Source organism: Parasteatoda tepidariorum, chromosome 8 (genome assembly GCF_982258835.1).
Source record: "Parasteatoda tepidariorum strain Cologne lab strain chromosome 8, Ptep-v5.0, whole genome shotgun sequence".
In the NCBI taxonomy this organism is placed as follows: domain Eukaryota; kingdom Metazoa; phylum Arthropoda; class Arachnida; order Araneae; family Theridiidae; genus Parasteatoda; species Parasteatoda tepidariorum.
The window spans coordinates 88,239,529-88,263,856 of record NC_141762.1 but is presented as its reverse complement, the minus strand read 5'-3'; the positions used below and the strand labels follow the sequence as shown (position 1 = coordinate 88,263,856).

Sequence of the window (24,328 nt, the reverse complement as noted above, 5' to 3'; positions counted from 1 at the left end):
TTACAGTTGTATTCGATATATATATATATCGAACCAATCTATCGATATATCTTCCACCTACAAGTTACTAATTTAATTTATCTTAATTTTTTGCAAAAATTTACACTTTCGAACAAAGCAATTTTTTTTTTTAAAAATGTCAAGTCTGACAAGTCGCTACTTCGTAACAAAATTTTTTGCATAAAAATTATTACTTGCACATTAAAGTACAAGTCATTAACTTTAAAACGCGCTAACGTAAATGACTTTACAATTTTTTTTGACCGAGATATGAGATTTTGAAAATGTTTCGCCATTTATAGTGAAAAGTGAGTTGTGGCAGTATTTTTGGTGTAAGAAACCTGGAATAGCCTAGATATTATTGCAAAAGCAAGAGCTTGTATTAAAAGTATGCCGCGAAGAATAAACGCAGTTATACAAGCAAAAGGACATGTTACAAAATACTAAGATTTTGTTATTATATTTGTTTTTGTAAAAATGTTTTTGAATTTTATAATAAAGTTAAATTTCTTGAGTCGTTTTTTAAAATTTTATTGCAATTTTATAAATAATGTTCTTGTTTGTAATAATGTTTTAAATAAAAAAACTTAATTAATCCGAATAAGAAAGTTGCAAAAAAATAATACTAAATAATTTTCGAATTCACATTAATTTCGTCAATATTCTTCATTAATATTCAATAATCTTCAAAATCTCCTATCTCAGTCACAAAAAATCGTAAAGTCATTTACTTTAGCGCGTTTTAAAGTTAATGACTTGTACTTTAATGTGTAAATAATAATTTTTATGCAAAAAAATTTGTTACAAAGTAGCAACCTGTCAGACTTGACATTTCTTTTTTAAAAAAAATTGCTTTGTTCAAAAGTGCAAATTTTCGCAAAAAAAATTAGATAAATTAAATTGATAATTTTTAAGTGAAAGTAGAAGATCTGAACATGATATCCTGAAATTTTTATGAAAATTGATTCATTTTTGAAAAAGTTATGACACTTTGAAAAATGACAATTTTTTAAAAATTTTAAGTGTCCCTAATAATTTGGAAGGGTACTATATATATATATATATATATATATATATATATATATATATATATATATATATATATATATATATATATATATATATATATATATATATATATATATATATATATATATATATATATATATATATATATATATATATATATATATATATATGTAATACAAAAATAATAAATACTTTTGTATTAATAAAAGAATTAAAACTCTTTCGGTTTCATAAAATGTCTTTGTTAAAGAATAAGCGTAGAGAGATTCTATTTTGGGAATTCAAGGCTGAAAATATACCATTGAAATATAAATAGATTTATATTTCAAAGGAGGAGTTATTTTTAGAATCGTTCCCTTTTTCAATTCCATATAAGGAAGCAGAAATGATTTTCCTTAATGCGTAAGGTTACAAGAAATGTACGAAATGTGCCTTTTTACCTCAAATCTATGTTGGTATAAAACGTAAGAACGCATAGTTTTGCGTGTCCTTTTCATCATGATTTGATCCTGATAAGCTGTTCAGAAATTGTCAGAAGTCTTGTCCATTCCCCTCCCATAGGGAGTGTGGACGTGAACTGTTAGCAATGCCAGCCTACATTTAAATAAACCTGTTTAGAACGTATGATGGCTTAAGACTCCAATTATTTCAAGCTAAATACAACACTGACAACAGGGTTGTAGCCCTGTTATTATATATATATATATATATATATATATATATATATATATATATATATATATATATATATATATATGGGTCATTCTCACAAGAACAGTCATTTTCATGTCCCCAGTATATTTTATGTTTGTTTTACAGCAAAAAAAAAAAATTCAGGGAAAGTGTCCTTCAGAATGCAAGCTAACAGAAGAATAAAAATAAAATTATCAATTTTTATTTTTTATTTATTTTAGGTAATTAAAATATACCAATATGTCATTCCCTCACTTGTCCCCACTGCTGATTTAAAAAAAGAAAAAAATTGTTTCTGAAATAATTTTTTTTTTTTTTTTTACAAAGTCGTGTTTTTTATTTCAGAATACTGAAATATAGAATTCAGAAAATCAATTTTAAATTTAATTTCTGATAAAACTATTAACACAGCACTATTTTAAACTTTGACCCCAGTGTTTCGCGTCATTCCCTCACAACAATGTTCTTATCACCTGCAATCTTCTTAGAATAAAAATATTTTAATAAAAACTTCAGAAGTTAACAACTGGCATCATAGAACAAAATTGCAGTATGTTTCCATCTTCAATTTAAAGAAGCTTTGCTGTGGAATAAATTTGAATAAATCAAACCAGGTAAAATTTTTTACATTTGTCATTCCCTCTTGTCATTTTTTAGAGTAATATAAAATGCAACTTCATCGAGAAAGTGGATAATTATATGTTGCTTTCTTGTATGAATATAATTGTATGTGATTGACTTCAGAAATTAATTAGGCCTAACTGTTATTTTTAAATTTTATTGAATTCGTCATTCCCTCACTAGTGTATAAAGTGAGGGAATGACGCTGAAGTGAGGGAATGATTCAAGATGAGTATATTATCAAATTTGTTTTTGTTCAAAGGCGATTCTTTCGTTACGTGTGTTACTTTTACACGACATATTTCAACTTTAACACTTATTATAATAAACTTGTTAGATATTTTTTATGTTTTTCTTAATTTGTTGTTAAATCTATATGTGTTGTAAGTTTTCAAAACGAAGATTGAAGGCGCAAATCAATTTGATGTTGAAAAAAAATTTTCTGAAATTTTGTTACGTGTGTTACCCTTTATAATGCTAGATATTTGAAACTTTGAATATATTCATTTAATTTTGTGAAGTATAAAGGCAAAAAATTAAAATATTTTCTTTTATAGAGACATACAATATCGAAGCTGTGTTTAGTGATTTTTAAAAATTTCTTGCAACAGTAAAAACTTCTTTATTTTGGTGAAATTGGTGCGTTACGTGTGTTAACTGAACGTTACGTGTGTTACCCTCTGTGAATATTTCAACTGAGAAGTCATAAATGTTGCACTAAAACATTTATTTATTTTAATTTAGCAGAAGAAAAACAATTTATTTTAGCAAATAAAATAGTAAATGGTCTGGAAAGATGGTTGTAGCCCTTCTTTATACTGGTTTAGAGAGTAAAACATAGCAAATCTGAGGCACATCTATTCCTTCAAAATCATTTCTGTTTGGAAACAAAAATATGCATATTTTCCAATTATTTTATGCAAATATTGCATTTTAGGTTTACAAGCATGTGCATTTGCGTTAATAATGTTCCCGAGATAGAGCACATGTCGTTTTAATTTCAGTTATAGGCGCACTTCTGATCAGGAGGGAACAGAAATTGACTTATTGACTATTTGTGTGCCACAATGTGCATCTATGCATCTTATTCAAGTATCTAACGATACTTATGCATAGATTTTATGCTTTGTATTACCGTTGCCATGTATTGATCTTTTCAATTAATATCTTTATTTCCTTTTGGCTAATATATAATACTGTTGTATTAGGCATGAGTTGATTGGTTAGCTTTGCAAACAACACTGGATAGCAAATAAATTTTTTTGTATAACAACACAATGATATAAATAACTTTGCTTTTTGCTTCGCTTTCAAGATTTTGTACTACACACCTATCCCATAGAAGGAACTTCTGCATGCGATATCGTAAAATATTTCCAAATTAATTTCTTTTTTTATATTTTGATTGACAAAATATGAAATAATTCAACCATATATTTATTTTTAAATTCTTAACTTGACTTATTACTATAGAGGGTTTCTGTTAGCTCATCTTCTGAAGTAGAATCGTTTTTAAACAGTCTTAAAATAAAAGTGTAGACATTGTTTCACCTTTGTCTTTGCCTTAGGAAAATATTGTAAAGGACTCTATTTTAAACTCTTTAGGAGAGTATCGTCTAAGGAAACAGCTGCTGCGAATAACGGAACTGTGGCTGGATAGCATAATGCTGATTGAAATTCGTTTTGATATTCAAAAGAATATGCCATTGCAAAGTCAACTTGAATTTCCCTGGTTTTAATGCTAGATATGTTTGTTTGGAAACTATTACCTCGGATTCTTTTAACTCTTACGTATTATTGAAAGTTAGTCCAATTTTCAAGAGTTATTTCAAAACATTCTTCTTGCACATTTGCCATTATATATTTTTTTATTTTGAGCTATTGTCATCTTTTTCTCATCGTTACCAAACTACAATAAATGATGGTTAGAAACCTATAACAAGCAATGAGAAATTTTTGTAAGTATCAGAAGCACCCTTCCAACAATTAGATACAAAATTTCTTTTACTTTATATACATAAATACTTCTACCATCACCATGTATTGTCATAAACTTAATTTTAGCCTTGTGGCGTAACTACCACTACAAAAGTTTAACATCATTCACTAGTATATAAAGCATGCTAACTTGATTCTATCACGAGGTATCTTTTGATAGATGAGGGTTGGCATGGCCAAATAACTCCGCCCCCACAGCCTTCCAGTTAAAGAATAAAAATTTCATGATATTTGTTTTGATTCTAAGTTTTACAGTAGCAATAAATTTTTTAGTCATAAAGCACTAAATATGGAAAATTAAACAATGTTTAGGATGCAACTGACAAAAATCAGTATAAGCCTCTCTTAGAAACATTGTTAGATAGTTCTTTCGTTTTATTGCCCATTTTTCCCCGTAATAATCCAGAGAACCAGCTCTTGTTTCAATACAAGCATAGTATAAACAATCTAACTTTTGAAGAAAATCCATTTATTAATAATTAAGTTCATCTGAAATACTTAGTGGTGAGCCTTTTACATCATTATCAATCTGTTTTGAAAGTTCAAGTCTAACTTTCATTATTTCCTTATTTTCTTTCCTTTGAAGTGCAGAATCTTATGCTCTTTTCTTTTTTTCTTCATCTTCTTATTCTTTTAAATCCAGATAAGGACACTATTTTAAGCTTATCCATTTTATAATAATCTAGCAAATGCAGTCGAAATATTCTACTTAAACATAAACGTATAACAAATAGAAGTTTGGGAAAACAATTTCCAAAAGTTTCAAAATTATCGTCTTATTGTGCTGCTTTTTTATTAATGCTTATACCGACCTGATTTTACAAAAAACCACAATCTTACAATTCCGTATTTGTGGCATTGAAGTTGCGCGGCGGTTATAAAAAATGTCCGAACATGATTTAAATCTTTTATTGAAAATAAATAAATAATTAAAGTGTATAAGTACCTCTAACACACATAACAGTAACGCGCGTAACTTTTCGTTACGTGTGTTATTTTGAATAAAATTAATTATAAAATTTTAACTATTGGCAGTTTTAACTCGAGAATTTTTTCCGTTGCAAATCTTGACTTCTTAATTTATAAAACAAAAAGTTTTTAAATTTTCTTTTTTACTAAGGTTTTTACAGAAAAAAATGCAAAATTATGTTACGTGTGTTACTGGGAAATTAGACTATCTTGATTAATCGACTTTCAAACAAGCAAAAAAATTTAGGCCAAATTAAAAAAATACATTAAACAATGATGAAAGAGTAAAATAGTTATATTTATTACTAAAACCTATTTTATTGCTCTTTAATATTTTAAGAACTCCATTGGAATATAACATAACAAAGAAGAGAACTCCTGTTAAAATTCATAGTGTTCCACCTTTTGTTAGAATTCACATAAATATTTTTTGTAATTCAAAAAACTATCTTAACTATTAAAAAATGTACACCTTCTAGATTCCGAAATTGTGCCATTTTTGATTTTACGATAATTTTGAAAATTTAGTCACTCAGGACCACTTTTCGTGGAATCGCCCTCAATTGTGCCAGCCAATTTTATTTCCCAAACCTGTAAAAACTATTTAAAATATAAGACTAAATTATAATAAATATTAGATATACTTAGTGTGTTATCATTTTCAAACTTTAGGTAGATGTAACTTAGATAAAAACATGTATTAAAATAAAATATCATTCCCTCACTATTAGTGTCATTCCCTCACTTTTTAAATAGTGAAAATAATTAATTTACTTATTAATTAATTTGAAAAAGAAATTAAAAAATTAACAAATCAATTTATTAAATTAATTTATTTATTTATTAAATTAATTAATTAATTATTAATTATTATAAATTAATTATTTAAAAAATTAATTAATTTAAATATTAAGTATAATTTATAGGATATGTACTTTCTTTATAATGCCATTACATATTTCTATTAATATAAAAAGTTTCATAGCTTTTTATTCACTTTACTTTTTTGGGATTTTATGAACTGAAAAATGACAGTTTTCGTGAGAATGACCCATATATATATATATATATATATATATATATATATATATATATATATATATATATATATATATAAAGAGAGAGATTTTGAGTTATAATCATTGATTGAGTAAATTGTGCATTGAAATTAATACATTTACATAAAAATCTTTTAGTTAATTGATAATTTTTCATGTACGAAACCAATTCGGATAAAATCCGTGGCTAAAGATTTTTTAACTAACCGACAATCTGCTCAAATATTCAGTTAAATAATTAAGATTATTCAATAAATGTTATTAATTTTGATAAAAAATCATCAAATAAAACATCGTATTAAAAATTCGACATTTTTTTAATTATAAACATTGAATTACCCAGTACAATATATAATTACCTTGCTTGTATATATATATATATCTGCTTAGTGACTGTATTTTGGGAATCGTGAGGAAAAATAAACCTCGTAAAATTGTTCATTTTTTCTTCAGGTATAATGAAATTTAAAAAAAATAAAGTTGTGACAAATAATATATAACTGATTTTGTTTCACAAACATTAAACAATTATCACTATAAAATGGATTTACACATTTATTATAAAGCAATTCATTTTTTGACAGTAATTACGCAGTGAACATGATTTTATTTACATTCGTTTTTGATCGCAAAAAAAAAAATGTTCAATTATCATTTGCTATCCTTGTCAACAACATTCTCCAGTAAATCAATGAGAGATGTAATGTGTGGATTCAATTCATCTTGGAAAGAGTGACTAGTCTTTTGCTCCAGAATTAGTGACTTTAATTCTGAGACTGTATTTAGGGTTAGAGGTGACGACCACATTACAATTTCTTTCACATGATTCCAGTCATCATCAGTTAGTGATTGATTTAAGATAAAAACTTTTATAATTCCTTTCTCAGATAGTATAAGTTCGTTTTTGTATCGCTTCCCTTCATTGATATTATCAAAAGATGCATTCAAAAGCAAGGTGGCACTTTCAAGAAAACCTTTACTCAGTGCATACTCTATACAACTACGACAAATAAGTCGAAATTCTGCAATGTTTTCAAGAGAAGACAAGTTGTAGATTATAAATTTTTGTAACACATCACCTTCTGTGTTTGATACAATGAACGGCATGTCTAATAGTCGCTTAAAAAAATAATTATCCCTTTTGAGCAAAAAGTCTGCTTTAAATTGTTGAATTTCCTCTCTCGTCTGGAAATACCAATTTATAAACTGATCCACACGCTCATAGTTTGACAAAAATATTAATGTCAAATAGATAACATAGGGACACAATATAGTTTTCTTAAATATTTCAACTCTCACATATACATATGCTGAAGCCCATCTCAAGAAGGACTCAGCTGCTTGGATATTGCCATCGCATATCCACTCAATACAAATATGCCAATTGAAAAGTCTCATAAGCCACGATATTATCAGTCTATCTTGCTCGTTGTGATTGATTTTATAGGGATAACATTCTGGTGGCAAGGTAGATTTTGATAATAACCTGTGAAGCGAACTCAGATTGCTTGAATAAATAGCACCGTTAAATTCAGGCCGACCAAACATAAAGCAGATAAATAGTTTAATCTCTTCTTTGGAAGCATCATTTAATATCCTAAGAGCCATGCTTAGATTTTCTAATTGCAGCAAACGCACCAACACTTTGACGCAAAGTTCACTTTTCAGAAAGGATCTTCTTAATCTTGAAGGACTGGCACTCCATATTTCTTTAAAAATCATCATTTCATTTCCCATTTTACTCATCTCAGAACTAATTTTCTCCATTATACGTAAATAAATGTCTTCTTGAAGATAATCAAATAGTTCAAAAATAGTGGACAAGAATATTCTTTGATATGGCCAACTTTCGAACAAAAACATTAATACGTGAGAATGATTCCTAAAAAATTCGGTCATTTGAGTTGCACGATTGACATGAGATAATAAAAACCATAAAACATCTAAAGTTTCTGAAGAATCCAGATAAAAGGAATGATTTTGAGCTCCCATACGTCGAGTAGCTTGCAAAAGCCACTTACTCAAATGATCGTTTTTCTCCTGCTCCGACAATTTTTTCCAAAAATACTTTAGGGCAACTATGTTACCTACCTGAATCGAACAAGCAATCATATTTAGATCAATACTAAGGTTATCATCGTATATGTTTTCATGATCTATGATTCTAGTTAGAAAACTCTCTAAATTATTCTCGAGGGCACATGTCCAATATGTTATAAAATGATAATTGTACATTTCTTCTAATCGAGCGATTCTAAATCTGTTTCTAATCTGTTTTGAAATTTTCTCCCACAAAATTGAAGCACATTCCCCTAAACAATGAGAACAGGCTATCTCATACAAATGCCAAATATCTTTTCCTAAATTTCCATTATCGAATAGTTCCGTAAGGGATTTCGCTATGTCAACTGTCCCTTCTACTGTCCAATAAATTGTACCACGTTTCATGTAATACTCACAGAGATTTCTTTCATATCCTGTCCATCTGCAGTAACTACGAAACGCTTTCAACAACTGCAACACAACGGGTCGAATTACGTATGAGATTTCTGTCTTCAACGATGAGGGCAAAGAGCTATTGAACAATTTGTTTAATATTCTTCCCTCTAACTCAACTATATCTCTGGTATCGTATAAGAAAGAAGACGACATTTCATTCCTTATATCAGGGGCCATCCATAGCCCGATTGCAATCGACACTACTGCAATACGCTGCAGGGAAGGAGGTTCAGAAAAATTGTTTATGAAGTCTGATCTTTCAGTTGATTCTGTTTTAAAAGTCTTGAGTGTCCAGCTTCCAGATCTCTTTTCTTTACGGACTTCATCTGTAAAATACAGTTTAGTTTTAAATTAAAGATTCGAATAGAAAGAGTTCAAAGAACATTATGCATACGTAATTTATCACGAACCTAAGTCTAACATTTACTCTACATTTGACTGGTTAAGGGGAAATCAAGTATTGTTTACAATACCTACGTTATGTCTCATGCAATTTAGTTACTATTTTATGATTTTGTTTTCTTTTTTGCTTTTAAGTGCAAATTTGAACACTTTTTTTTACTTTAGATATTTTTAAAAATCGGTTATTGATTACATTTTTGAATACCAATTATTAACTTCCTTTTTGTGGCATCATGCAGTGGTAGTTCAATCAACTGGAAATTGCTGGTGACAAGCATAAAATATTATTGTCGAATATACTTAAAATATACAGTATATCATTGACTCTAATAATAAACGTAATATGTAAATATATCGTATTATGCATATGTAAATAATATGTACAATATATCACTGACTCTCTCTCTCTCTATTTTTTTTTGAACTAGCAGTATGATAAAAGATTTTAGTTTTTATCTGCTGACATTATGTACAAAGTGATGCGCATTAAAAACTTTGATTAATCGTATTCAATTATATTAAATGTAATTAATACAGTTTTATAATTTAAAAAAAGAAGTTGAAATCAATGAACTACGCACATTTGTGTTCACAAATTACATGATTTTTGTAAGAAATTCAGAGAAAATACGTTTTAGTTTTTGCTTTTGTCACTATAAATATCGCCTGCACTAATTGATTAGTATATTTGAGTTCACTCCCTTAAATTATGAATAAATTATTCAGGTTGATTCGTTTTCCCTTTTTTTGTTCACTGTACAGTGTGCTAAAAAAAAAGGATTTCACCCTGAATAACTTTTGTTCTAATGGTCGAATTTTCGCGTACTAAGTGTCAATCTTAATGGTTTCTGAAGGTGATCTCAAATATGCTAATTATTAATTAAATTACGAAATCAGTCACAAAAATGTACTTTCTCTGAATAAGCATACATTTTTTACATATTTGGATTATTGACCTTCAAAATATAGGGGGTAACCGCCATCTGGAAATTGCAACCCTGATAGTTTGGTCAGAAGAGTGGATGAAATTTTAGTCCCCTTAATGTTAATTTCATTTTTTGCATTTTTACTCAAATCCTCAAAACTAAATATGAAATTGAAAAAAAAAAAATTGAAAAAAAAAGAAAGAAATTGCACCCACTTAGACACCCCCATCATTCAAAAGATCATTTCATGCAAACAATAATTTTTAATAATTATTTATTATTTAATGCAACTGTTGAAAAAAAATTCGAATTAAGAGGCATAGGTAACTCTTTTTTATATCATATAACTTATTTTCTATTGTAAATTCTAAAGTTTCAAACGTTTTTATGTAGTAAAAGCCGAGAAAAATAAAAATGAATTATTTTTTAAAAATTGATTTGGTGACAATGTAGAAATATTTTAAATGGGGCGATTAATATTTAAACGCGGTTAACGCGTGAAGAACTTGACTTACGTACGCGTGGCGTGAAATTTCATTTATTTTTTCCGCTGATAGATGAATATTAATCTTTTTTTTAAATTACAAAATACAATGTTTTTTTTTCCGTCATCTGAAAATTTATTCGCAATTTAGCAGCGAGATTCGAAAAAAACCATTAACGTATGTTGAGTTTTATGAAACTATGTTTCTGATAAATTGTGGTTATACATCTGCTTTAAATTTTTTTTTTTTTTAAGTTGGTTCATTGAGTAATTGATACAATTTCAATAATATACATACATAAACATTGATATGGAATAATATATTTATTAATTTTTTCAATATATATTTTAAAATTGTCAAGCAACTACAACTTGAGTGAAGATAAAAGTTTTATGAAATGTATCGGTACATCGAATAAAATTGTAATATCATCGGTGATTATGTTTAATCGTCTTTTGATATTCCATATCACTACCAACAGAAAAACATTGCCGAATACCTGCCAATATTTTAAACATCTTATAATTTCTCAACACGTCATATAACGTCTTAATCTTAAAATAAATGTTGGAACTGACCGCGCGTGTTTCACATCACTATTTTACAACTATTTAATTATATTTTGTTCATTTTTCAAAATTTTACTTTATACGCCACCTCGTATATATATTTTTTAGCATTTAATGAAGGTTTTACTTTAAATCAAATATTTGTTTTTAAATTATTATCAAGTACTTATTAATAAAAGAAAGCTAAGAATTGTTAGTAATTAAACTTGTTAGGAAATTAAAAAACCTTCTGCTGCTTACTCGATGTAAAACAGCGGCTTATTTTTCAGAATGCTTTTTTTTTCTTTTCTGAAAATTGAAGATAAATTATTAATTGTTCTTATTTCTTCATATAATGAAAAGTAAACGCATATGTGTGCAACGCAAAAATACAAAAGATTACGTTCTTTTTTAAATGGACAAAAATTCCGGAATTACTCTTTTATTTTAAAGTTCCAACATATTCTCTCCCACTAAGTTTAAAAAACTTTCCCTTTCAAAAAAAAAAAAAAATAAATAAATAAATGAATAAATAAATAAAAATAAAAGAAAAAAAAGATGAAGAAAAAATTTGTTAAAAAAGTTTTATTTATATTATTCCTCAACTTTAGTAAAATTCACACAATATTGTTATATCAGAAAAATTCTCCATATTTTGAAGCTCTGAAGGCCAAAGGAATGTAACTGCAAAATTGAAATTTGATGTTCTGAATTTATTTACTTATTTTCGAAATTCTAATTCATTTGAAAGTTTTTGTAATTGTATTTTTCTCTCTCCAATTTTTCACTCTTTTTGTTATAAGTTATATTTTGTTTTATTCTGCAGAAACAAATTCGGAAACTGGAAGTTACAAAATGTTAAGTAAAATGCAGGAGGGAATTAAAAAAAAAATTAACATTCGTTGAATAGTTCAAAAATTTTCAATTATTAAAAGCGAATTTTTTCAGGAATTTCCATTTGTTCGAAAGTTATTGCAATTTTAAGTGCTGTTTTTAGCCTTTTTTTCCTCTTTATTTTCCGTTGCTTTAGATAATTACTATTGTTTTAGAAAAAAAAGTTTCCCACCGAGATCTTAATTATATAAGCTCGCGCTTTTCTTCAACTTTAATAGGAAAACAAATATAATGAAAGCGTGAGAAGTTAGATACTGCCAGGCATAAATTTTAACATTTGTATTGAACTTTTTAATCTATAAAAGAGGCGCAAGAGAAAAAAAAATCTCTTATTTGAATTGTTATATGATTTAAAGCAATTGTTACATATTGTTATATGTACATGTTATATATTTTTAACAAGTAAAATTACTTCTTATCGTGTCACCCATTCTGTATTCCTGAAGTATATATTTTTTTCTAGTACAGTTGATTATTTTTTTAAATCTAGGTATTCATTCTTCTGATTGTAATTAACATATTAATAAATTGCGCTTGCATAAAATTATAATAATTATCTAGTTTATAATCATAATGCTATTTTTTAATCGACTTTTAAAAGAAAAAAAACAATGATGAAAGAGAAACAGCCACGGGAGAGGATTGGAGCCTCTTAGTTTAATAAAAAGAAAAAAAAATAAACATTCAGTTTAAATTTAACCAATGAGTACTTGATTCATATCTAATCATTTATACTTCTCGATGAGCATAAGTTGGTGTTAAAAATAAAATAAATGCTGCAAATGGCCATTCCTTTTCAGAACATTTATTATCATTATCATAACAGACAGCAACATTGTGATCAATAAATATATCTTTATAAAAGTTAGGAGTCTTGTATTTCAAATTGTAATAACACTTCTATTTTGTACTATATCAATTCCAATTTTTTTTTAATTTGGTACAATATTTATTAGTTTGGTGAAATTTTTAAATTTTTGTTTAAATAATTACAAATTTTTATCAGTGTTATAATTGGGTACTTGCACTTTAAGAAGAAAAAGACCTCCCATACCCACTCATGTGACCAATGACGTCAGCTTATCTTTATCAGCAAAATGGCGTATCAAAGATGAGCTAAATTTCTCTACATAATTTAGAATGTTAATTAATGATAATTTAATTAAATACAGAGCCATATCGCACATCAAATTAGTTGAAATATAATTCTTTTTCATCTACTTCATTCAAGTAACTTAGATTTATTGTTTGTTTATGTATTTTATTGTAACCGTGATCTATTTTTGCTTCGTGTACAGTCCGCAAAAAAAAAAAAGATATCACCCTGAATAACTTTCGTTCTAATGATCCGATTTTCACGAACTAAGTGTCAATCTTAATGGTTCCTGGGGGTGACCTCAAATATGCTAATTAATTAGTGCTAACTATTAATTAAGTTACGAAATCAGACACAAAAACGTACTTTCTCTGAATAAACATATATTTTTTTTTACATATTTGGAATCTAGACACTTGAATTAGGGGGGGGGGGTAGACAAAATTTTAAAACAAATGGGTCGTAAATTGGGTTGCAATAAAGGCTTATATATTTGGCGATAGTCCAGAAAACCGCCAAAAAAGTCGCCTGCGCAAATAAATATTTTAAGATAACCCATTGACTGATTCAAAAGAGAAACGCTTAATTTTACTAGGTTGCTAGGCAACCAATTTCTGACTGTAAAAAAGTTGAAATAATGTTTCGTGATTGCTCTGAGAGGTTTAATTAATAGTTAATAGAAAACATCTCGAAGTTTCTAGGCAATAAACAATTTTTAAGTTCATTTATGTCCAAAAAGCAAAAAAAAAAGAAAAAAAAATTATTTTATTCTCCTTTGAAAAGAAAATTTGAATCGATTTATAAGTTTTTAGAATTTAAATACATGAACTTTTTATCTGATATTATTTAGATTATGCTATTTTTGTTATGTTTATTCGAGGACTTCATACTAAAATCAAATTAACATAACTTATACAAAATTTTAGGGATAATGATTTTTACAGCTTTAATCGAGTCTTCTAGGCATGAAAGTTGGAAGAAAAAAAAAGTGCTTGAAAAATAAAATGTAGATTGTATAGTAATTCTAATGCACATTCACAAGGTTTTCTATAATTTACGATATTTCTTTTTTCTATAACTCAATGAATTGCTGAATGTTTAGTGACATTTTAAAAACATTGAAATATTTTATGTTTAAGAATAAGATATTGAAATAATATGTTGCATATTGTATGATTCATTGTTTAAAAAACTGCTTCATTTTGCTAGATATTTACGTTACATGGTTTTCTTTGGATAAAGATGATTAGCAAATAGCATCCACATGTTTCGATACATTCTGAAACTTACGTTCGCAAATTCACCATAAAATGTCGCACAGCATATTCTTCAATTACGATAAGTTACATTTACCACCAAATACTGCTACTATGATTATTTTTGTTTTCTTATATATATATATATATATATATATATATATATATATATATATATATATATATATATATATATATATATATATATATATATATATATATATATATATATATATATATATATATATATATATATATATATATATCTGATATGATACTCTCTTTTTAAACAGAGCTCGTAAGGCCCTTAAGATACTGAAATGGGGGCACGAAAACTTAAAAGATTTTTTTTTCCTAATGCCCGCTGTGTTTTTTCCTAATCCGTCAATTCAGGCATCTACAGGGCGACAGATATCTGTGTGGCCTAAGGATTCCTAACGAGCATCAAACATTCTCAAAATTAAGTGTTCATTCACTGGAAAATTTAGTGTTTATTCAATGGTAAGAACTGTTCCTTCACTTGGTTATCTTACTACTTATTATTTAAACCACCTGAAGCTTAAAACAATATTATGTAAGTTATCTAATTTTTTTTTACATAATTTGCATTTAATAACAAATGTGTCGACATGCATTTAATAACAAATATGTCATTTAGCTAAAATTACAAATTTTGAAATTTTTATGATTTTTTTTTTAAAGACAAGCTAAGCTTAAGTATTCCATCACTGGTTAGTTTACCCTATAAGATTTTGAGAAATTTGCGATGTTGTGAGAGATGCTTAAAAATGTTGACTACGTATTTTTATTAATATTTATAAAATATATATTCGAGAAATTGATGAATATTTTATTCCAAATTTATTCATTCGTATGTATATTATTGAAATTTTATCAGTTATTGAGAAAAAAAAACTAAAAAATAAAAAATAATCACATTAAAGAAGCACAATCTGTTGTATAATCATATTCTATCAGAAGCATGCTTTTATAAAACTCCACATTCTTTGAATAAAATGTATTTTATTCAATAAAATGTTTTTTTCAAATTTCTTTACTAAATTGCAAATAGAATTTTAGACGACTAAAAAAGAAACATCGTATTTTATAGCTTAAATAAAAATGAAAAGATAAGCAAACGATTATTAGCGAAAAAAATATGAATGAAATTTTATGCTAAGCGCGCGAAGTCAAGTTCCTCGCCAGTTTATCACATTTTAATATTAATCGCCTCATTTAATCATTTCTTCATTGTCGCCAAATTATTTTTCTAAAAATAATTAATTTTTATTTTTCTCAGCTTCTAATAAATAAAAACAGTTGAAACTTTAGATTTTTCAATTGAAAAATATGTAGATTAATATGGTATAAAAAAATTCTTACCTTATAATTCAAAAATTTTTCATCCTTAATTTAATTAAATAATAAAAAATAATTAACAATTATTAAAAATTATATTTTTCGTGAAATTATCTTTGGGTAAATGAGTTTTATGACTGGGTGAAATTTTCTTCGAATTGCTTTACTAGTTTTTAAAATATGACTAAAAACGTAAAAAGTGAAATTAACATTAAGGGGTACGAACTTTGGATCGCTCTCCTGACCAAACTATGGGGACCATATTTCCCAGATTGCGGCTACTCCCTATATTTTGAAGGTTAAGAATCCAAATATGTAAGAAAAAATATATGTTTATTCAGAGAAAGTACGTTTTTGTGTCTGATTTCGTAACTTAATTAATAGTTAGCACTAATTAATTAGCATAGTTGAGGTCACCCCCGAGAACCATTAAGATTAACACTTAGTTCGTGAAAATCCGATCATTAGAACGAAAGTTATTCAGGGTGATATCTTTTTTTTTTTGCCGACTGTACCTGGCAACTTCGATGTATAATTAGTTTGTTTGTGTTCCACATGGCTTCGTGCCTGTCTTTGTGTTAAGTTTCTGTGTAAATAAAAAGTAAAAAAATTGAAATCCATGTGAAAGAATTTAGGATGTGTCATTTAACAGAATTGATGCTTGATGAGCTTGGCTAACTCGAAATAGAATGGAAAGAACAGTTGTTATCATAAATGCCATGCTTGAACAACTAATCAGGATCTAGATGCCCATATTACGTCACTTGCAGGTATCCCATTGCTGATATACGACAATGTTGATAACTCAAATATAAATAGAATACAAGTAATAGAAAATTCAGTGTTGTACTTCATCATATCCGCAGCAGGTGACGTATGAAAGTATTGATGATCCACATGCAATATAATTAGAATATAAATTAAACAAAGTTTATAGTTTCAATTTTACCTCGATGAGAGTTGTTATGTCTAAAACACGTTGTTTGAAATTCTTGATTTAAATATGTTAAAAATAAAGCATATATGCATATTTTTTAAACAATATTAATTTACTTTTCTCTGTGAGATTTCCAAAGAAAAATATACAGAAACGTCTGAATCTGGAAAAGAAATGAATTAATACAAAAACTGTGTTTCAAACTGCTTTGTTTTTACTTTCAACTATGGGTAGTATTGTAAAATATATCAAATTTATCACCTTAGTAAGTTGACCACCTGTTTAGTTGTCAAGGGTGGCCTTACCAGGGCTATTTGTCAAGTTCTCAAGTAAGTTAAAAAGAACCGTATTTATCTCATGTAAAAGCAAGTAAAATTTTTCTAACCTGATCACCTATTTATCTTGAACCCTGAAATAAGTTAAATTTGTCAATGAAAGCTATTTTACGTCTTAACTGAGAAAAGTTCTCAAGAAATTTTTAATTATATTAGTTTAACTGTTCGAAATTTACTCATTTGATGAAAAACATATACCTTTTTGGGAATTGATAATATAGGAAAACAATAAAAGGCATTTGTAACTAGCTGGATTTTAAGCACATGTAACATCACTTTCAAGATGTTGAAATTAATATGTTAAATTTTCTTATTACGTACTAGTGTATTGATATTTTAAAACATTTATTTCTAATAAATTCCTGGTATACATCACTAACAAAATTTGCATATTTGTTTTTTAAACTAATTAATTTAATTGCAAATTTATGTCACAAATTATAATTCATTCTGGTAATTAATTCCAGTTCTTAGGATACATAGGACATTTGATTAAAAAAATATTTAAGGTCATGAAAAAAATTACATTTCTCTTTATTTTGATTGGTAACAGGAACAGCTTAGATATAAATGCATAACACAAGCACCGTGAATAACGTGAAAAATGTAAAAATAACATAAAGCGTTGCTTTCATACTCTTCTAATCTAACCATGCGTGAAAAGATTAAAAAGTTTCTAGAAAGAACCTGTTTTAATACTTAAGCACCTGCATAAGATATTTTATTTAAAGCAAATATTAAATTTAAATGTTGAATTTTCTTCTCAAGTGCTGGAGGTATAAAATAACTGCATCGGAAGTTTAACAAAAGATAAAAATGTTTTTATTAAAAAACTAACTGCACACGACTGATGTTTCAGAATTGAAAGAAATTGTTTTAAGCATTTCATTCTCTAAAAAAGAAAAAAAAATCGGAAGGCTGTAAAATATGCATTAATCTCTTAAGTAATACATTCTTATATTTTCCAAATAAACATGTTTTGCAAAAGGAAAAAAATATTGTTACAAATGGCAATTAATAAAAATAAATGATAAGCGTGAGCAATTTGTGCAGCAATTCTTTTTTTTTTTTTTATAAAAAAAGTAAGTTTTTTAAAAAAGTGGCTAAAACTTGGTTTTCTTTAAAAAAAAAAAACTGTTTTTATTTTCCTAAACTCGTCGCTATCACTGATATATTCAAACGTTGATGACAGAAATGTTATTAAATCCACAAATCAAGAATTATAAGCTATTTACATCATAATTCTAATGAAATCGGGCTTATACATCTTATTTTTTTAATATTTTAAAATATCACTTATGACTCTGAATTTCAAATTCAATAGTTAAATGCATTTTACTTCTTACTAAAACATTCAAATGTTATTATAATACATTTACTTATAATGCAATTAAGCTAACTGTATTACTTACAATTTTACCACGTTTATATCAACTTGCCTTCGTGTATGTCTGTTCGGGTGGAATTTTGTAATCGATTTTAAACTAACTTCACGACTAGCTACAGACTTCGAATTTGGCGCATAGTTCAGAATTGAATGACAATGCATGAAAATGAAGAGGAAAAAGACATACAAAGTAAAATAAAATTAAAGAAAAATTAATATTTCCGCAATTGTCTTTTGTTGTCGATTCGATTATTTCAAATTAGTGTCACATGTCAGCTGAAAAGTTTTGTGTACAGTGAGTGAAAAAATTAAAATTTTGGTAGTGAGTGCGAAAAAAAATAAAAATAATATTTTTAAAAGCTATGTTTTTGTAGTAATAATAATTAAAAAACAAAAATTTGAAACACGAAAAACGTGGGGCGCTTGAAATACATAACAGTACATATACACATTTTCTTACTCATACACACGCACAAGCACTTACACATCCACATTCAGATACAATTACAGATATGCATACACATATTCTCATTCTCTATTCACACATACTGTTATTCATTTCATGCATCCCACGTTTTTCGCTTTTCAAATTTTTGTTTTTTAATTATTATTCTACTCTACAAAAAAGTGGTTTTTAAAAAAATTATTTTTATTTTATTTGTAAAACCTAGTCGCAATGGCTGATATATAAAAATGTTGATGGCGTGTGTGAATATATCAACAAATGTAGATTTGCAATGTTGGGCGACGCTCCTCCACCGCCGTGGCTTTGCCACATGTGCCCACTGGGTAAAGAAAAGAGAGTTAGCAGTTCTAGCACTTTGTGTGGCCATTGGACAATAATTCCAAGTGCCCGCCATTAGAAAAAAAAAAGATTTGCAATGTATTCACAAACTACTAAAAAATGAATTGGCATTCCCGATCGTAATGAAATAATGACTTATTTTACCAAAATATGTTGTAAAATAATTCTATAATCTTATTCAGACTCTTCATTAGAAATTTTTAGCTTTCGCTTCTTCGTTTTTTTCATAACCTGGTCTCAATAGCTAGCATATGAAAATATGGATGACGCGAATGTAAATAGAATGTAAATAAAATCAGATTTATAACCTATTCATAAACCACGTATATATATATATATATATATATATATATATATATATATATATATATATATATATATATATATATATATATATATATATATATATATATATATATATATATATATATATATATATATATATATATATATATATATATATATATATATATATATATATTTATATATATATTTATATATATATATATATATATATATATATATATATATATATATATATATATATATATATATATTTATATATATATATATATATTGAATACTATTTTAAATACTTAGCTCGTAACATCCTAATGTTCACACATATAACTTTAAAAGTTATTGGCTATGAATATGATACATTTAGTGTAAGAAAGAGAGATGTTGTAAATTTTTGCAAAGTCATGGGTTGTATTATCATAAGAATGTAAATTTTTTCAATTATGTCACGTACATGATCGGAAACATAAACCGATATAATTTAATTTATAATTAATTTATTTTATAACCGATGAGGAACAGCCAATTCAATTCTGAGTCTGCGACTATCATTGTGGAACTCCAGAGCCTTCTAACTTTGTAACTAACCCACATGTACTTTACATGGAGAGGAAAACCACGAAAACCTCGCATGGATAGCGCGATGATAAAGGAATTCTGATCCGTCAACCACTCAAGATATTTTATAGCAGCACTGTGGTTGGTGCGATCCGGGAGCAGAATTCATATCAACCAGCAGCAGCTGGGACTCGAACTTGGTTACCTCATTGGGAGAAACAACATTTCTGATTTATAGAAAGAAAAAGAAAGGAAATACAAAAAATCTCTTTTTTCCACTGTTAATAAGGAAATAGTTATCTAATTCGCATTACAGTTCAGTAAATTTCATTACCAAAAATAAATCTTCACATTGAAAATTATTTTTCAGTATTTTATTACAATTCAATTTACTATTAATAGAATATGTATAAGTACTTACCATTATCATTTCCTACAGCATAACTTCCCATCCTTACAGTTTTAAACACCTACTCACTTTCGTCTGAATACACTAAACTATATTTCTTTTCTTAAGGAGCCTTGCACTCAGGAGATTAACCCCTGTACATTTCTGAGAAGTTTACTCTAAAATGCATATTCATATCTGTTGTTGTCCATTCATAAATGTTGACTACGTATTGTTCACTTCCTTGAATAACCACACCTTACTAACTCTCAAATGAATCGTTTCTTATCTACCTATTCTATCCCAGCAGTCTAAAATAACAATACCTGCTTACTAGTAAAATCACATTCATTCTGAATACTTTTGATAAGAGGACGCTGTACCTGGGGAGAATCTTTTCATGGCAAATTCTCAGATAAAGAATTCTTTTTTGACTGTGTTAGTTATTATTTAATCTTAAATAGGAAAAAATCGATAATAGCTATCAAAATTAGTTAATTAAAAAATATTATTGCGTCTATAATATACCAAATTATTAGACGCACTGAAGATTCTGTGTAAAGCCTTAATTATGAGGTGAGCTATACAGCTCTATTGTTTTTACATGACTGAAACCGGTTTGCACTTGTTTACGTTCCTGTATTAATTGGTTAACATTGTAATGCAATACCTAAAAAATAAATACAAATAGGAAACATAGAAAAAATCTCCGGAATAAAAACCCATTATATGTATGTTTAAATATAAAAGTATTGCATATAAACTCGTGGAAAACATGTAATTATTAAAAGACTACAATGTGTTTAATAGTTTGGTCGAATTATTAAAATATACTAATATAATGCCTGATATAATATATATTCTATATTTATATAATATAACGTCTAATTTATCTTATAGTCGAATTTATATTATATATATTCTAATTTAACCAATTAATACATGAACGTCAACGAGTGCAAACCGGTTTCAGTCGTGCAAAAACAATAAAGCAGTATAATATAATTTAGATTTTACATAGAATCTTATAGTGCGTCGAATAATTTGGCCGTGAACTGTAAGCAGCTTATAATTTGGCATTTGATTACATATAAAAATTCAAGTAATATTTATATAGAAGCCAAATTCGTTAGCAAAAGGCGAATAAAAAAAAGTAAGAATGGAAGATAAAAGGGCGAAAAAGTACAGAATGAAATATCCAATAATAAATTTTGCTTTATTTCATATTTCAACCTAATTAATGACAGTATTATGATAATTAATGTTCCAATTCAAGAGGTCGTGGGTTCGATCCTCGCCTGCCGAAGACTCCCCGTGTAGTCTCAAAGTCCTCCATGTTCCCACAACAAATCAATACCTCTGGGGGTACTGATCCAGGAGTTTCCTTGTCTTCTGGATTGGGTCAAAATTACAAGGCTAGGAGTTGAACGTAAGTAGTCGTAAACCCATGAAATTGGGTCGGCTGTTCAACGACGGTTATAAAATAAAATAAAATGTTCCAATTCAGTTATAAATGATAAATAACGGTTAATGTTAATTACTCATGGGGATTATTCTAAGATAATTATGAATTTATTAAAATTATATAGTAAAAAATTTTTTTTCTATTAAAATTAATGCATAAATTAATTATGATTTAATATTAACTATTAATTTCAGAATTTGTCTACTTGAAGTTTTGTCCAATCGAAGTTATGTTTACGTGAATCTTTGTCCGTGCGAAGTTTTTCCCTCGCGAAGCTTTGTCCGGAGAAGTTTCGACTGTGAAGGCCTGGCCCATTACCTTTACTTCAATTAGCGAATCAGAATCATATCTGTTAAAAAAGTGAAAAAAAACTTTCATAGTACAGGAAATAATTTCAGCCCCTTTTTCAAAAATATATTTAAAAAATAATAATAAATAAAAACATTTTAAATAAAACCCCTCCTTAAGAAATACGTAGTATTCAGTATCCTCTCCCCCTTACCTCAAGTTGCAAATCCGAATCATATCTGTTGAAAAAGCGAGAAAAAGTTTCATGATGCAAGAAATCGTTTTTGCTCCTTCTACAAAATTTTTTATTTTTAGAAATCTTCATAGAAATAATAACTTTTATAAACACCTCACCTCGTAAAAGGAAGTGTAAGTCCCACTCAATATCTCCCTCCATCATATCTCAATATATATATATATATATATATATATATATATATATATATATATATATATATATATATATATATATATATATATATATATATATATATATATATATATATATATATATATATATATATATATATATATATATATATATATATATATATGTGACCCGTAGCAGAAATCTGTAATATTTATTGAGAATGATTTTTTAAGTGATGTGTTTTAAAAAAGAAGAAAGAAAAAAGAATGGCCGGTTGGAGTTAACTGATTTCTTATCTTTTCAAAAGTGAAGATCAAGAATTAAAAATGTCCATGAAAGTTGGTGTTTAAAAAAAAAAAAAAAAAAAACTCAGACATGGATCGCATTTACCTAGAGCAGTCCACTTTCACTTTGTAATAACTCCAGCAGAGGACCGTTTTTACATGTCATTGATTTGTCATTCTCAATATGAACCAAATGCAGATCCAATCGTCATTTTAGTAAAAATGAACTGAAACTGTTGTCCCCTCTTTAAATTCAGTTGATTTTATGGATTCAAAATCTTATTATTAATCGAATCGTTTGCATATGTCGCGATAGTCAGTAGACTAAAATTCGTCGCTGGGGTTATATCGGCAGCAAACGTGTTAAAAATTCTTTACTAAATCTAAGAGTGTTAGTCAAAGAAATATTCCAATACTTTAGCAATACATCATTTTAAATATATTTATTAATGAGCAGTCAATAATTTCAAAACTCTCTGGTTATTGAATTGGTAACTGGATATAAATCATTTCATATAAACTTCATATAAGAGATTTGTCAAAAATTTTGAAACGAATTCCCCTTCATACAAGATTTGATTTATACCACTGCATCTTCTAAAAATAGTAAAATTGAAAAAAAGATAGCTTATAAATTTTATTAAGACAATTGATCAAGTCATCGAGTTTTTTTTCCCTGCAAAAACATGGAGTTGTCTATGGAGTAAAATATTGTCATGGAGTAAAATATTTTGAAAGAACAAATTAAGCAGACTAAATAAGATGGCCAAATTACTTTTATAGAAGTTATTAATGATATCCCGTTTCATTTCAAATTTTAAAAACTGAAAAACTGTTATCTAAGTTGTTAGCTCCTGTACTATCTGACACAATAATTAAAAGTTTTATAGATTTCGAATATTTCAAGGAAAATTACAATGGAATGGTCTTAAGTCCTACAATTATGAACAAGAAAAGCACACAAAAGGAACTTTTTTCCTTTTTTTTTTCTTCAGTAATCAGTCATGTGGATAGTAATAAAGTATCCATGAGATAGTGACCTTGAAGCAGTTCACCTGCTGTATAGCCCTTTGGACAGGGTTAGTCCTACGTCATCAACGACGTCACTAGCTCTCCTCGTTCCAAACAAAGTTTTGAACGGAGCAAACAATATGGCGTTTCTCATGTAGTTAAAAGTGGGTCAACTAAATCTTTGAATATATTAATATAGAATCGAATTTAACCACTGACATGGCAAGAAAAAGTGTTGCATATATTAATATTACGTTAATCTCTTTTTATGATATTAATTGGAATATTATTAATTGCAAATGATTATGAAAACTTTTTGTATATATGATTGAGAGAATTTGTATTTAATATTTACCATATAAATTGT

The 24,328-nt window shown here is 27.3% G+C and overlaps 1 protein-coding gene across 6 annotated transcripts in view; it reads right to left on the bottom strand.

Moving 5' to 3' along the window:
* Positions 1 to 6,910: 6,910 nt before the first annotated feature.
* The window catches only part of LOC147806500 (uncharacterized), a 251,109-nt gene continuing 233,691 nt past the window's right edge, over positions 6,911 to 24,328 (bottom strand). For 3 of the 6 annotated variants that reach the window (XM_087169288.1, XM_087169287.1, XM_087169290.1), the window contains exon 2: positions 6,911 to 9,193. In XM_087169288.1, the coding sequence (XP_087025414.1) occupies positions 7,020 to 9,044 (2,025 nt within the window). In that variant the 5' untranslated portion in view covers positions 9,045 to 9,193 and the 3' untranslated portion in view covers positions 6,911 to 7,019. Of the gene's footprint in view, positions 9,194 to 17,031; positions 17,051 to 18,517; positions 19,083 to 20,576; positions 20,925 to 24,328 lie in introns of those variants that run through there. The other 3 variants (XM_087169285.1, XM_087169286.1, XM_087169289.1) reach the window with 3 other exon arrangements.